Genomic DNA, 16258 nt, shown 5'->3' on the forward strand with positions numbered 1-16258 from the left:
TGCAAAGGAAGTTCACCTTAATAACCTTTATTAGGTGATATTATGGCTTTGTTTCCGCCTTACCCAAGTGGCCAAAAGGTCAGTTATTGCAGATTTAAGCAATACTGAGGTACTGATAAAAAAATCACAAAAAAAAGTATTCTTTATAATCCAACATGTTTTATAAAAGTGTAATATTTGGTTTACAAATCTTTTAATTATATTTTTAAAAGCCTGCATCTTCAAATCTTTAGTTTTTCTTGAACTTGAAATATTTATGACTAAGGAAACAATCGCTTAAAGGAAGCAGCCGATTTAAAAACAATTTGAAAAAAAAAAAAACACTTGTCTTGTGATACTTCTGTAATGTTTTTACACTTAAATATTTGAATGGGCGCGACGTGCCTACTTGTTGAATAATCTGCATTCCTTTAGAGTAAAGTATTTGACAGCGTGATCGCTACATGTGAAGCGAAGCAGGAAATAACCGTGCGGGGAAAACAGTTTCAAAATCATCTGATACCGTGTAGTCATGCTGCATCAGCACTTTTACATCCAATTACAAGTCTTTATAGTGGTTTACTGTCACAAGTCCCAAGTAACCATGAACGAATACAAATCAACATTTATCACAAAGGACTCAAGCTTTTTGTTTGAAGTTTAAAAGTTATTTTGTTAAGACTTGTTTCTGCTCAACCGGAATCCAGATTAGATTTTTTAAATTTTTTTTATTAAAGTGAAAAGGAAAGTTGTTAATCCCACATTGTTTATATTTAGTGTCAAATCTAACGCACTTAACGTAACACGGCAATCACAACAATTTTATGACTGAACAATTACAGTAATGACGTATTTTCCAGTCCTGGTTTGTCTTCATTGACTTTTATTTCGGAGTTAAATGTTGGTTTGCAAACTTTAATGAGACAACTCAAAACAATAAATTACAAGAAATCTGGAAATAAATACTTAGCTATTTATGCATCACCTTCATTTTCATTAACAGTGCTTTGACAAAAGACCAACAGCAGTAAGAAAACAGGCTTAGAAAATAGTTTTTTTTGGGTTTTTTTTAAATCAGACAATACAACAAAAAAGTCCAGCGTCCAGGATGAAACTTGTTTTCCAGCTGATATTTTCTGTGTTTTCTGAATCCCATTAATGTACCATGCGATTCATCATTAGCTGTTCCCATCTTCCTCCTCCTGTTATGTAATGGGTCTTTCAAAAAAAAAAAAAAAGGTGTAGAAAGGTTATCAAACAGTCAGTCTTTTTTTCCCATCACCTCGTGTTCAACCATGAATAAAATAAATTCTGACTGACAGCATCTCCTGTTTGAGGAGCTGTAGAGACCGAACCGCCTGGCTGAGGGGAACCGGACAGCAGACTGTAAGAGTGCTAACCAGAGGGAACAGCTTCGACGCTGCAGAAGTAGAGTTCAAAAAGAGCATACAAAATAAAATAAAAAGATCTACGACTGAATCATTTCATCTCGAGGTGGGAAATTAAACTGTAAACGGGAGGGCAATCCTGCAGAGAGAACGAGCCGTCGGTACCGACGGTTCAAAAAAGACAAAGGAAGAGCTTCTTTAAGAGCTGAATCCAAGCGTCACTGCAGCGGAGGAATCGGGTCCACATCCAGTCGATGTAATCCTCCGCAGCTCTACAGCCCCTTCAGAGACGAGACCTTCTTCTTGCGAGCAGCCAGCATCTCGTAGAACGGGTCTTTGCTGATGGCGGCTCTGCAGGTGGAGGAGGAAGGAGGGGTTAGATACGAGACTTCCTGCCGATCGCCTGTAGGAGGGAGTTTAGATGTGGCTCACTTGATGCTGTCTATCCATTCGTCCTTCTCCTCGGCGGTCGGGGCGGAGATCCTGTAAAAAGTGTGGTTTCCCTCGACGACGCGTCCATCGGCCTCCGTCTTGCAGGCTTTGATCACCTGATCTTTGTGGGCCGAGATGAAGAGCTCGAAGCAGTTCTGTCAGGCAGCACAACCGACGAGATGTCAGATTTACAGGAAACGACTGAAAAGTTGTGTATATCTTCCCCCTCCGCACTGAAGGAGCTACACGACATGATCAGTGAGCATGAAAACACATATCCTGACGCTGCTGTCATTATTCTGGGAGATTTTAATCACTGCAATCTCCGGAAAAATATGCCCAAACTGCATCAGTTTGTGACCTTCCCCACCAGAGGAAATAAAACACTGGACCAACGCTACAGCAACATCAGAAATGCCTTCTCAGCTGAACCAAAACCCCATTTTGGAAAGTCTGACCACATGGCAATCCGGCTCAAGACAACGCCAGTCCTCGTCAGAACCTTTAACACCTGGACTGATGGGGCAAAAACTTGAAGGCTACTATCTCAACCATGACATGCGCAGGATGTGGCAGGGGATCCAGTCTGTCACTAACTACAAGAAAACCACAACAACCACAGACCCCCGTGATCCCACCCTTCCAGACAGCCTCAACAACTTTTATGCCAGGTTCGACAGGCTGAATACGGACACACCATCAAAAGCCCCCTGTGACCCCATGGACTTTGCCTTTCAGGTGACACACACACACACACACACACAGGTCCTGAAGGCCCTGAAGAGGGTAAACCCCTACAAGGCTGTGGGACCTGATGGAGTTCCCCCCAAAGTCCTAAAGGTCTGTGGGGAACAACTAGCCGGAGTGTATGCTGACATCTTCAACCTGTCACTATCTCAGGCTGTAGTTCCCCGTATCTTTAAATCCTCCATCATCATACCAGTCCCCAAAAAACCAGACACACCCACCGTAAATGACTTCAGGCCAGTGACACTCACACCAGTCGCCATGAAGTGCCTAGAAAAACTGGTCCTCACCCACATCAACCACACGGTCCCGGACAATGTCGACCCCCTCCAGTTTGCCTACCGCCCCAACCGATCAGTGGATGACGCGGTAGCAATAGCTCTACACCACACTCTGCAACACCTGGATAGCCGCAGAACGTATACCAGGATGCTTTTCCTGGACTATAGTTCTGCCTTTTAATACCATCCGCCCGGGCAAACTAATCAAGAAGCTGACAGACCTCGGCGTCCAACTCCCACCTGCAACTGGATTCTGGACTTTCTGATAGAAAGACCCCAGGTGGTGAGAATGGGAGGACGGGTGTCTACCGAGCTCACAGTCAGCACAGGATCCCCACAGGGCTGCTGCCTTAGCCCCAAACTATTCACCCTGTACACCCATGACTGCACCTCCACCCAGGACAACACCATCCTCATCAAATACGCCGATGACGTCACCGTCCTGGTGCTCATCAAGGGGAGCGGGGGTGAGTGGGGCTACAGGACCCTGGTGAACAACATCCTGGTCCACGGAGAGGAGAACGACCTCATCGTCAACACAAACAAGACCAAGGAAATAATACTGACTTCAGGAAGAACCCTCCCCCTCTACAGCCTCTCATCATTAAAGGGACTGAGGTGGAGAGGGCTGACGGGTACAGATTTCTGGGAATGCAGGTGACATCTGACCTGAGCTGGACTCTTCACACCACAGCCACAGTGAAAAAGGCCCAGAAAAGGCTTTACTTCATCAGCATGCTCAGGAAAGCTGGTCTGAACCGCCGCCCTCTCACCCAGGCCTATAGAGGACTGATAGAGAGCATCCTCACCGCAGGCATCACTGTGTGGTATGGGAACACCACACAGGCAGAGAGGAGGGCTATGCAAAGAGTCATAAGGACTGCGGAGAGGATCACAGGGACAACACTTCCGTCCATGGACTCTGTGTGTGCAGCGCTGTAGTAAAAGAGCAGAGGGAATCATTGGAGACTCACTTCATCCAGCTCACTCTCTGCTCAGACACAAACACTGCACATACAACCTGAGACACAGCAGAGCGGACAGCATCGTCACCCACAGGACACGCTTCTTTAACAGCTTCTTCCCTGCCACAGTCAGACTGATGGCACAACAGAACTACTGAGAAATGTGCACTCCTTGAAAGTGTGAAAAAATGTGCAATACCACAATCAGTGCAATACCCCCACACAACCTTCCACCAACATCTGAACATGTGCAATATCCCCATATAACTGTCCCCTTCCCCCTTTCTTTTACAAGCTAGGTACAGCACTAGCCTATAATTTACTACTACGGATGTACTACTTACCTAATTATTATCTCTGCACTCTCCTTTCCTTTCTTATGTTTATTTTTGATAACCTGTTCCTGTACTTAATACTGTAAATACTAAATACACTTTACCACTATGTACAGTGTCTTTTGTACAGTGTTTTTTTTTAAATATATTTTTCATTCTTCATATTTCTATTATTATTATAGTGTGTTTGTTTTGTACCTCTGTTGACTCGGAGAACCCTGCAAAAATAATTCCGATGTGTCTGGACTGCTGGTCTAGGCACAGATGGCAAATAAAAAACCTTGAACCTCGAAAAGTGCTAAAACGCGAATTAGGAATAAATACATTTCCTGGCTTCATGAAATATTTTATATTTAAAACAATTCTTGGTGAAAAGCTGTAAACTCTGGATGCGTTTTAAAGAGGAAAACAAATTTCTGTGTTTTTTTAATTAAACTAATGCATAATCAACCTCAATGGGTGAAAGATACATAACGTATATCAGCCTTTAATGGGGAATAAAGGTGACATTAAAAAGCATCCACAAACGACTGCTTAATTTTAACTTTTGGTTTATATTATGCTATGTTTGGCACGCAGCATCTCTTTTGCATCATCACATACAGTTTTATGAAAGTTTTATGTTCCTCAATAAGGAGTTATTGAATAAGGAGTTTACCGGTTTCTTGGAGTCGTCGACCTCCCTGATGTTCAGATTTTCCAGTGGAATAATTCCTCTGGGTTCTTTGTCCTTGAAAAACAGCAGAGAGACAATAAATCCAAGTACTTACTTGCGGCAACATACGTTATTTATGAGACATCTCTTATTACTTACAGTCGTGTATTCAAAGTAGTAGAGGCAGTTATCTGTCAGGATAAACCAGCGTCTCTTCCAGGTCTTAACCCGTCCACCTGAGGAGAGACTACAGGTGAGCTTCGACTTTATTAAGGACACACAACTTGTTGGAGCAGAAAGCTGGACTTCATTTGACGACAGAAGCACACCGACTGCACAAATCAGCGAGTTATACATCAGCCTCCTGATCGCTAAGATGAAAGCCGAGGTGAAAACATGGGTCAGGTTGCCAGCAGTTAGGAAAAAAAGATGTGAAACTACTTTAAATGTTTTCACATCAGGTCTGAAGAGCATACAGCGCAGGAATGATCCGTCTTCAATGGAAAGCAAATTGTGATGCGAGGGCGAATGCACACAGCCAGTGGGGGTAGAAAGAGAGGGGGGGGGGGGGGGGGGGGGGGGGGGGGGGGGGGGGGGGGGGGGGGGGGGGGGGGGGGGGGGGGGGGGGGGGGGGGGGGGGGGGGGGGGGGGGGGGAGGGGGGGGGGGGGGGGGGGGGGGGGTCAGAAGCAAAGCGGTGCATTAATGCTGCGAAGTTTAAGGTACATACCTCCTGGATCAAAACCCATGAAACACAACAAGAACAATGTCAACAAAATCATTTGACTGATTCACACCACTTTGTCCTCATGTTTGAAGGTGCAGTTTACAAATCTAGTCCACTAGAGGGCCTCCCAGCTCGAGAGGCACCAGGAATAATGCCGAATGAGTGAAATGAATGCATTAAAAACCAAAATGTTGAAATCAAACACGTAGTAGACCTTTTCTATTTCTCTGGTCACAAATTTGGTTAAATCTGTGTGAGCGAGCGCTTCTCCTTTGCCAAGATAACCCATCCAACTCACAGGTGTGGCTTACTGGTCACTGGTCACAATAAAGAGGCCGCTCTAAAATGTGCAGTTTTATCACACGACACAAACAAAATGTTAAGGGAGCGCTCCATTATCACATCGGCTGTTGAACTAAACGTTTTATTTCACGACAATAAGCCGTCTTCAAAGTCATTTCCGTGGATGCGCTCGAGCTGACTTTCGTGGGTGAAAGCCGTGTTTACTTCACGTATAAATCCTCTGAGACCAAGAAGCATATCTGCAGCCCGAGTCATGTGTCTTAAGATAAAACTGCACGTTTTAGAGCGGCCTTTTCTGGTCATAATCATGCACCAAATATAAAAAAATGAGTTGCATTACTATTTCTGTTCGTTGACTTTCACGTCGCATGGCTGCACATACGAGTTTCAGCAGCCATCCTTCTCTGTCGGGGTTGAAGAAGGTGTGTGTGAGGTCGTTTCCCGTCGTCCTCTGGGATCTTAAAGGGTTCGTTCTTGATGCTATCGTACAGGTTCTCTACACAGACGGGAACAAGTACTTGTTCTTTCTCTGGAGTGCTTTCATTTTATGCTACTTTGTACATCCACTCCACTACATTTCATGGGCAATATTGTCTTTTCACTCCACTTGATTTATTTGTACAGCTTTATACAATATCAGATTAATACAAAATAATAATAAGTTAATAATTGTGATTTATGGGTTAAGTCTCTCAGCAGTACACAGGAAGTGAACCTTCTCCTTTTACCAGCTGCAACATAGTGATGTCTACACACCTTTACTTTTAGTACATTAAGTATATTTTAATGCTGATACTTTGATATTGTTACTTAAATACAGTTCTTAAATAAAGATAAAGCTACTTTAGTTGTGTTAAATTGGTCTTTTAGCTGTTTAACTAACTTTAGACATTTTAAACTCACTGGAAACAGTGTGACATACACAATTCCTCAAAGCAAATAAAACCAATGTAGTAGTACTTTTGTCTGCATAACGACCAAGTACACTTTGTTACTGTCCAAATATACCGCAGAGGGGAAGGCTTGAGGAAGTAAATGCATCTCACTCTGAGCAGCTCCTCTGGTAGGTCTCCACCGTCATTGATGCCTCTGTTCATCGCTGTGAATCTCTGAACGGAGGGTTTGTCCTTCACGTTGGGGTTGTGTAGACTCGTGTTCAACATGATCACAGCGAACGACAACACATAGCAGGTATCTGTAAAAGAAGACAGAGAGTGTGTGTACTAGGGTTGCACGGTGTACCGATACTAAAAAAAAAAAAGTACCGCGGTACCCGTACGTTCAAAAGGATATGGTTCAGCATATTTTTAGTATCGACACATTATATTAAAATATCTCTGTCATGCCTCCCAACGCATTGACTGCAAGGGGCGGGGCTGCACAGCGCTCATAAACATACAGGAAGCGCTCCGCTGGGAGACAACATGGCGTCAAGTCAAGTGCCGGAGTTTTTTTGCCGACCGTCCTGGTTTTTTTGTAAAAAAAAAAAAAAAAATGCCAGAAGTGAAATCTGGAAGTACAATTGCTCATACTTATGGAAGGAACTATGTAGTCTAGGCCTACATAGCCGTGTATAATCAATACTATGATGGCACCATGTAGTTTTCATTAATATCTTGCTGTAGGCTAATACTAATGTTAATGCCATTTGTTAAGTGTTCAAAAAGCTTGGGCAGGAACAGCTGGTAAAAGGGAACCATACAGATGTTTTATTTATTACTATTATAGATAAATATACCAGTATCGTATCATAAGTATCGGTATCGTGATATTTATGGCAGGTATCGTACTTGTAGTTTTGTGTGTACTTCTTCAGGACTCCACTAAACCTTTACTAATCGTATTAGCTGATTTCAATCATTTACATTATAATATTTTTAAATCCTCCCTCTTCTGAACAGCATGTACCTGTGCTCTGAACACTCCGGGTTACAGCGACAGTATCGCAGGGCGAACGCCTCCATCATGCGGTCGATCTCTGAGCCTCACCGGGCAGCCGGAAGCTCCACAGGAACTGCCTGAGAGCCTGAACCAGGTGCAAGTCTGTGAACTCGTGTAACTCCAGGAAGGCGTGTAGAACCTCGATGTTGAAGTCATCTCTGCAACACACAGAGATGATGAGATTTATCGAATCACTTAAAAATACATTAAAGGATACTCTTTAGAACTGATAATGCACCATAATGTAGTATACTAATAGCATAGTGATAAGGCTGCATCGTATAAACATGTACAGCTCTGCACAGACAGTTGTTCCGTTATCAATAATCAGAAGACATTTAGACATGTCACCTTTGGAAAAGCACAGGTGTAAATATTAAAATAATCGATGGCTTAAGTCATTCGCATCACTTACCTCTCGCCTAAGTAGTCGCCGATAGCGGTCTTATTAAGCCCCTCGCCCTTGTAGAGAACTGGGCGATGTCATCGCTGGTGTTCTTCAGCAGGGAGCTGTCAATCAAGAAGCGAATCCCCTGATGGAGAAAATCAGAACTACTCAGTCCCTGAACATCATTCACTGAAATTACAAATACACCAAATATTACTTCTTAAAAAGATCTGAATAACAATTACATCATTTGTTTTTTGGTCCAATGAGGTGAAAACACCAACACCAAGATGCAGCACAACCATTAATCTAGACCTGCAACCACCATCAATCAGCAGCTGAGGCTCTGTTTCTTATTCCGTTTCATTATCACCGCAAACTGATTATCTTTTTAAAAGACTTTTATTATTTTCCAGAGGTTTTGAGATTAGTGATAATAATCACAACATTTAAATCGACAAGAAAATAATGGTTAGCTGCAGCCCTACACTTAACTGTTAGATGAAAAGGAAGCGCCTCATTTGTTCTCACCTTCTTGGGGTCCATGTTGAACTTCTTTCGGCCCATGGCCATCTGTTTATTCCTCTGCATGCTTTTCCTAAAAAACAATTTAAAAAGAACTTCATTAATGGCTCTGCAAAATAGGCAAAAAACAACAACAACCGACTAATCATTTAATTTATTTATCAAGAATAAAAAGGCGCTTTGGAGGTGCTGGTGCTTTTCCTCATGGCATATCGTTGAGTGGAGATTCATTCTCAACCTTTACCGAAAGCCCTCTTCAGCTCAAGGGGGAGCTTTCAATATGGTTGAAAGCTCCCAGAATAGCCATGAAGTGGACCTTGTGTTTTGGAATATTTACAAATTAAAATATTGTGGTCAGACAAAATAAGAAATTTGAAGACTTTCACATTGGCTCTGGGAAAAAGTGATTTCCTATTTTCTCACATTTTATGGACTTAAACTATCATTAGGCAGAAATTAGACGGAAGACTCAATAATGTAAACAATCCTTAGTTGCCAGCCTTAAATCCCACAAAGCAGTGGACTCTGTTATGAGTGTAAAGCAGATTTTTTTTCTCTGTCTTTCCCCATGAATGCACTTCCACTAAAACAAAGGCTGAGTGGACCACAGCTTCCCACGCACAAGCAGAGAAATGGTTGAGAGATACTTTACCTCTCTTCAGTCAGGCCCAGGTGTTCAATCTCATTGGTCACCTCTGCTATCTCATCCTTTAGCCTCTGACAGCAGGCAGACAGAGAGACAGAGAGAGAGACAGAGATGAATCAGGAAGCAGAAAACAAACGATACACACATGTACATGTGATATGTGTGTGATGTGTGAGGTAATTTGGCTCACGGCAGCAAAATGCTTTTCAAACGATTGTCTGTTCCAGCTGCATCTCACTGACCAACACATCCAGACAAGCACTTCTTACACAAGAGATGACCCAGAAAGAAAGGCTAAGAGTGCACGTATGCTTCACTCTCCCACAGACCAACTCATTCTTTCTCTCGGCAGGAGTTTTGTGGAACAGCCGCCCTCTGCAGAAAACCCTCTCTGGGAGCTGTAGCACCTGTTCTGGGGTCAGAGCCGACCAGCTCCCAGCTCCTCCTCTCCCTGTGTTGACCCAGATTCATTCAGACGCCCCCCCTCCGGGATACTTGAGTGGCACACGGGTGGGGAGAACAGGAATATGCCGGATCAAAGACTTGGACTGGCTTAGTGGAGCTGCTCCGGAGAGCTCAGAGGTTATGGGAGGGAAGAGGAAGAGGAAAGCAACAGATGGAGAAAACACTGAGCCCAGCAGAAAAGATAATGAATTGAGATAATTATAGAAAAGTGGCAAAAGCAGACAAGGCCAGTGTCTCGGATTAGAGCTACAACTATCTACAACTCTCAGTGGACGTGTGTAGCATGTGACGTGTGGAAACCAGGTAAACAAGGTAGATATCTTCACTTGGCATGTGTGTTTCTATGGTTACCCCCCATTATAAAACGAACAGCATCCTCCGTCTCCCGACCCACCAGGGCAACACAAGGCGGGGCTTAGAGGAGAGCGTTGACCTCGGCAATAAAACTCCATCAATCTAGTCGCACAGTGTGCTGCCCTGAGGTTGTGTGCGTGTGCGTGTGCGTGTACGTGTGTGTGTGTGTTTTTGACGCTCACCTTGCTGATTGGAGACTAGTAATGGGGTTTGATAGAATCTTAACCAAACCCGAATCCTGTTTATAAATCTTTATTAAATATTTTGTTTGGTAGAAATTAATAAAAAATAATATACATGTTGATCTTATATCTTTCATTCCCTCAGCATCAAAACTAATCCACCATTATTCTGTGTGGTGGTGCATAAACACTTCAAAATGTTCAGTCTATTATCACATAAAACAATTGACAAACTGTAACTCTGGAATTTGGGAGATTTTAAGCTTGAGAAACGAATGATCAATTACTAATTAACTATCAAAATAGTTAGATTTTTCCTGTATTGCCAAACTGGCTCAGCTGTAATGAAAATAAGCGTTAGTCGCAGCCCTAAACGCCGTCATATATCAACAAACATACATATGAGGCTGGGTAAAAAGGTCATTGTAGGTTCTTTGATTTAACTTTCAGAATTTCTTTAACTAACTATTTTTTGTTCAAGATGATCAGGACAGCTATTCCTCCCTAATCTGGCAAAACACATTTGCCCAGATAAAAAGGCTGACACGGACAATCCCGCTAATTTATTTACGGTTTCAGGGTGACTGAGGCAGGGGGTCAAACTGTCCCTCCAGGCAGAGAGAGCTGGAGGACACACATGTAAACAAGGTCCACCCCCCCCCTCCCCCTCGCACACCACACAAAGAGGGGTCATCTGTCTTGAATGCGTACAGTAACGCTCTAGTGGTCATACGCCTATACACCCCCCTCCAAATCGAAAAGCAAATCAATGCACTGTACGATTGTGCAATTCTGTGAAATAAATAAAACGGTTAAAAGGATAGATGTACAACTTTTCAGGTAAGCCTCAAAACAGCAGTCATTAATTCACAATCCTCGTTCTGTGCCCAAATGTATTGAAACATTGTAGTGAAGTTGATATGAGGCGTTCCTTCCTTCCACTGCAGCTCCACAAACGCAAAGCGGGAATTTCCCTCTAAAAAAAAACATAAACCTTTGGACAACACCCTTTTGATTTGTCTATTTCAGACTGCTGAACCTGTTATTAACATCAGATATACTTCTGCACAGAACAAGCATTGTGGATTTTAACATCACTTACATTGTAAACGCTGAATATAAAAAAAATATATAAAAGAACTGTTAAAGAGAAATAAATGTGCAACAGTGCAGACAGCAGCAGGGTTTTAAAGCAGCGAGCGAAACAAACTCCCTTTTACAGCTGCTCTTTTAAAGCATTTTGTCCAAGCAGTAATAACCGAGGACAATAAAAAAACAAGAAGCTGGAACTTCAGATGAAGGTTTAACAAACTGATTAAATAAATGAAAAGGTGAAAGGGAGATGAGTGTGTCTTATTACTTGTATGCCCTGCAGTAGCTCCTGTTTTCTGCGGCGGATGCTTTCCAGCTCCTGTCTCTCCTCTGGACTGAGATCATCAGGCACTGAGGAGAGAAAGACAAGTAGCACTCAAATACAACAATCAAATACACACACACACACACACACACACAGACAGAGGAAGAAGATAGACCCGAGAGTCCCACTGCTCTGGGTCACTATGGCAACACAATCTTTGATCCATCAAATTACCCTCAGCATCCAAACCCCAAAGTGGAGAATGAAATCAACCCCCCCTTTGTCTTATACATACGTGTACACACAGACACACATAAACAAGCTGAAACGTGACAACAACAAGTAAGGAGGAGGAAATAATAACATCTAAAAAACACAAAAGAATGTTGACGGCTTTTTGGACCGAGTATCGTGAAGCCCAAGCGCGAATAACTGTGTAAAAATGAAGGGAAATAAATTCATTTCAGCTACATTTTGATGAAAATTATGTTTCTCTAGTTGTTAGTATTGTTAGATTAATAATAACCTGTAGGTGTAGGAGGCTGAGAGAAAACTACTACATCTAGATGTTATCTAAACTAAAACTAGGACTAAACATTACAGGACATGGTGCACTGTAGCCTCATATTGATATGACCGACACAACAGAATTTAGCCAGATTCAGGCTGTTTAGAGATTATAAATAGAAGAAACATGGTTTGAAAATGGTTAATTAGATTCGACATCTAACTGTATTTGTTAAGTTAACTGTGCATGCCACCTTATATACACACCCTTAACTGTGCATGAACAAGTGTGTACTCTGATAGAGCAGAGGTTCCTGAGTCCACAGCACACATGATACCTGCAGAGGAACGATAAGACGGCGAGGGAAACGTGGCTCTGTTAGTCACGGACATGTGGTTTTTCTTAAGAAACCTTCAGCAAGAAGAAGAAGACAAATGGAAAGTGGAAGATTAGATTCCAGTAATGAAAGAGGGAATGCAGCATTGTGTTGATCGGCATGTTTCACACATCACACCTCTGCTCCGTCAACTATAAATGCTGTTCCTCTCCACTGGGGGCCCAACAAAGCTTCTGCTATGGCTACTCTCTGAAAAAAGGCTCCAACTAGGGACAAAAGGTGAAGAAAAGGCACAAATGATGTCGAGTCACAAGGAGCCACAGAGGACATGTTGAGCTGTGCTGCTGCCTCATTACAAGAGTCACGACCGAGACACTCAGTGTCAACTTCTCGAGCAGCTATTCACCATTACTCAAGATGTATAACATGTCACAATGATTTTAGTAATTAAAATTCGAAAAAAAAAACCCATCTTTTTTATTGTCTTTTAATTGACCTTCAACTTTCTGCAAGAAAATTATACTTTAACAACTTCACAAACAGAAGTCTGTTTACTCATATGGACATTTGAGACACTGAATTATGGCATTATATCATTTTAGCTCAAGGTCAATGTCCCAGCTCTTGTAGAGTTTTTATTTTTTACTTTTTTTCCACTTTCTATATTCATCAGTTCTATTTCTGTTCTTGTGCAACACATGATGTTCCCTTCTGTGCATCAATACAAAGGCCTATCTTATCTTGTTTCTTGAATAATCAATTAAAAATCATCCGGTCTATAAAATGGAATAGGCCAAGTGTTTGTTTTTTGTTGGTTTTGTTAAAGATAAATAACATGGCATCAACTGTCAGTTGTACAGTACACATATACTAATTCATACTGTAAACCCTTCAAACTCCATCTCAGGACATGAAGACAGGCACCTCTGACCGTGTGCAGGGCAAAATAACTAGGCCTAAGGTCCAATGTGGCATGAAAGGCGCCACAGCCTTGGATAGTGATATTATTTACATACTGGAAACACACAGACAGTGACGCACTCGCTCATCGCGTACACATAACCTTCGTCCACAGAGAGAGGTTTAAGTAGGCCGGAACAGCTCATATTATAAAACCTGAGGACGAGAATAACGCAGCATTGTAGAACAGAGAGGCGGTGAAACTGACATTCACACTCACTTCCTCTCTTTTTAAATTTAGAGAGAGGAAATAAGACTCACGAAACTGTCATAGTCATCCTCCCCTCAAACAAATAAAGAGACCCATTCCGACATAAATAACAACATGCGTCTTCAACCAGCTGCTCTGCATAGTCTGGAGGTCACCGAGTGTGCGTTTGTGTTGGCAAGTAATGGGACACCTTGCTATAGCAATGCTGCTGATGACCAACTGCTATGGACAACCAACATATTCAGGACTAAAGTTCACTCTCTTTCCTTCTTCTTCCGCTCCATTGTTTTGCAAGTTATGCAACACATTACATCCTCTGAAGACACAATGACGTGAAAAAAAAACTAAAACCACACATATGTTCTGTCTGGGTTTCCAGCTGTCTTGAAATGTTCAGAGGAAGACGTGACAACACACACACACGCACGCACAAACTCATTCAGATACGTTTCTTCATAATAGCTCTGATGCAGAAGTTATGATGACGCACTGAACACCTACACATTTGTGTCATAATCCTGAGGTTCATACCAGAGAAAGCGTCTATCTGCTGCTGAGGAGGTGTCAATGGTCCCAGTACTCCCAGTGCAGCTGAAAAAAAGAGGTTTGATTCCCACTCCTGTTTTTTTTCTATAAAGTCTACAAGGTCTGTTCACAGTACAACACAGCCTGTGGATAATGTAGAGGGACTGCAGCCCAATCTGGAATCTCCCAAAATAATCCAGTCCTGCCCGAGCCCTCCAATGATCCCAATCCTGTGGTTCTCTCGTCCTGCCTCCCTGCTTCTTAATCCTCAGGGTCTCATTCCAGCAGAGGGGAAAGGAAGAGAGCAGGCCTGCAGCTAAATGAAGATGAGGACAAGTGTGTTTCGATTGTGTGTGTGTGTGTGTGTGAAAGAGAGGGGAAAACCCTTGAACTCCCATCTCTCTCCCCCACCTCCCCCTGTCCATCTTGACTCCTCCCTCCTTCCCTCAGTATCAAACACAGGCTCCCCCCTGTGGACACTGGTGTCCCAGAGAGAAAGAAGGGAGCCACAGCTTTGCAGGGGGCACAGACATGACTCGCATCTCCCGGACAGCAGCAACAACCAAAATGCAAGAAATAACCCATTACTAAACAAGAGCTCTCTGTTCTTGTAGAATTAAATACTTCATTATCTTCTGCTTATCACATGTGGTTGTTCATAGAAACCGACAACAACAGCTCACCCGTGTTTGTCTCATTGTGTTTCACCCACAGGACTGCAGCTGACCCAGGACCCGAGGCAAAGCAGTTATGACTAGAAAATGATCTGTGTTTTGAGATTGAGTGCTACAGCATCTTGCAGTTTACACGGCAAAAAAAAAGTCAATTTCCTTCTTCACAAGGCAATAATTGTGCGTTTCAATGTTCCCTGGCCCCGAGGATAACAAGATAAACACAGAGCCATCATCCTGTGGTCATGGTAAACTCCCCGTTGAATGATTTGCATTCACACAGCCTTTAGGCTCGAAAGTCCAGTAAGGATGCAGAAATAAATCCAAGCAGCAGGGGAGAACGAACTGTGCCTTGATGCACAAAAAGAAAAAGAAAAACGTTCTTGCAAGCAGCAGAGCGAGGAAGTGTTGAAAATGACGACAACTTGAGCTGCTTTCTCAGGGTGGTAAGAAAAAGCTAGTATGGTGCTTAAAAATAAAAAAGGTACCACTCACTTTGTCAAGTGAAAAACCGCTATGAAAAACTTCCTGTACTGGTGGAAGGTAGCTACCTTTACTGAAACAATTTCATGTTATTGGTAGTGCATTTTGATGGCTGTTCCTCCCTGACATCTTAATTTAAATCCCATTTTGTAATCTGTTTGAACAGGTTTCCCCCACATGACAGAATGAGATACCTCCCCATAAAGCACATCCTGTAAGAGTGGCTCAAATTGCCAGAGGAAACTCTGGCGTAGCTGTGAGGAAACTGATTTATCATCCAAGTTGTGTTCCCTTTCTAGTTTCCCCACAACCTAATTTTCCCTGCCAGTGTCCAAAAAGGGCAGAGAAGTGCCTGCAGCCAAGCCAACTAACTTCCACCCGATAAATGGGTACATTGATTGCATTTATAGACACATGGACTATAAAGCTGCACAATAAGCACAACCCCCCATTGGCTCTGGCCTCAATCTAGATGAATAATAATGGATCCCTTGTACCAGTTTATGAAGACTGCCAAAGAGCATTAACGTTAACAAATCAGTCAGATGAGGACTTGTTGCGGGTTGCTCTCATATTAGTGTTAGACCAGCAGGTATTCGGGCAATACGTGATGTCACGTGCACACTTCGATTACACATCGTTAGATACCGTTTCATTAGCTGGTTGGCTAAACTGGTTAGCTAGCTTACATTAACTAAAGCGGGTCAACTTACCAACTCCGTCTTCCGACTTTAACACCATATCTGGGACGTTGGTCAACGCTGGTGTAAAGAACGACGCTAGATGTTTCACTTTAAAGTAACTTTATAGCTCGAAACGTGCTGTGTTTCCTCAGTCAGATACCGTTAGAGTGGCAGTTAATGACAACTGTGGACTGGAGAGACAGGCAGCTGGT

The 16258-nt window shown here is 42.8% G+C and overlaps 1 protein-coding gene across 1 annotated transcript; it reads right to left on the reverse strand.

Moving 5' to 3' along the window:
• Positions 1-845: 845 nt before the first annotated feature.
• LOC117748647 (cytohesin-1-like) lies at positions 846-16258 on the reverse strand. Its single transcript, XM_034558611.1, is given in 15 exon segments — positions 846-1718; positions 1800-1954; positions 4786-4857; positions 4942-5029; positions 6203-6252; positions 6254-6304; positions 6857-7027; positions 7739-7788; positions 7791-7909; positions 8167-8221; positions 8224-8284; positions 8671-8737; positions 9317-9381; positions 11672-11754; positions 16077-16258. Coding segments are annotated over 15 exon segments (1194 nt in total). The 5' UTR covers positions 16105-16258; the 3' UTR covers positions 846-1639.

The sequence above is a fragment of the Cyclopterus lumpus genome, chromosome 19, assembly GCF_009769545.1.
Source record: "Cyclopterus lumpus isolate fCycLum1 chromosome 19, fCycLum1.pri, whole genome shotgun sequence".
NCBI lineage: Eukaryota > Metazoa > Chordata > Actinopteri > Perciformes > Cyclopteridae > Cyclopterus > Cyclopterus lumpus.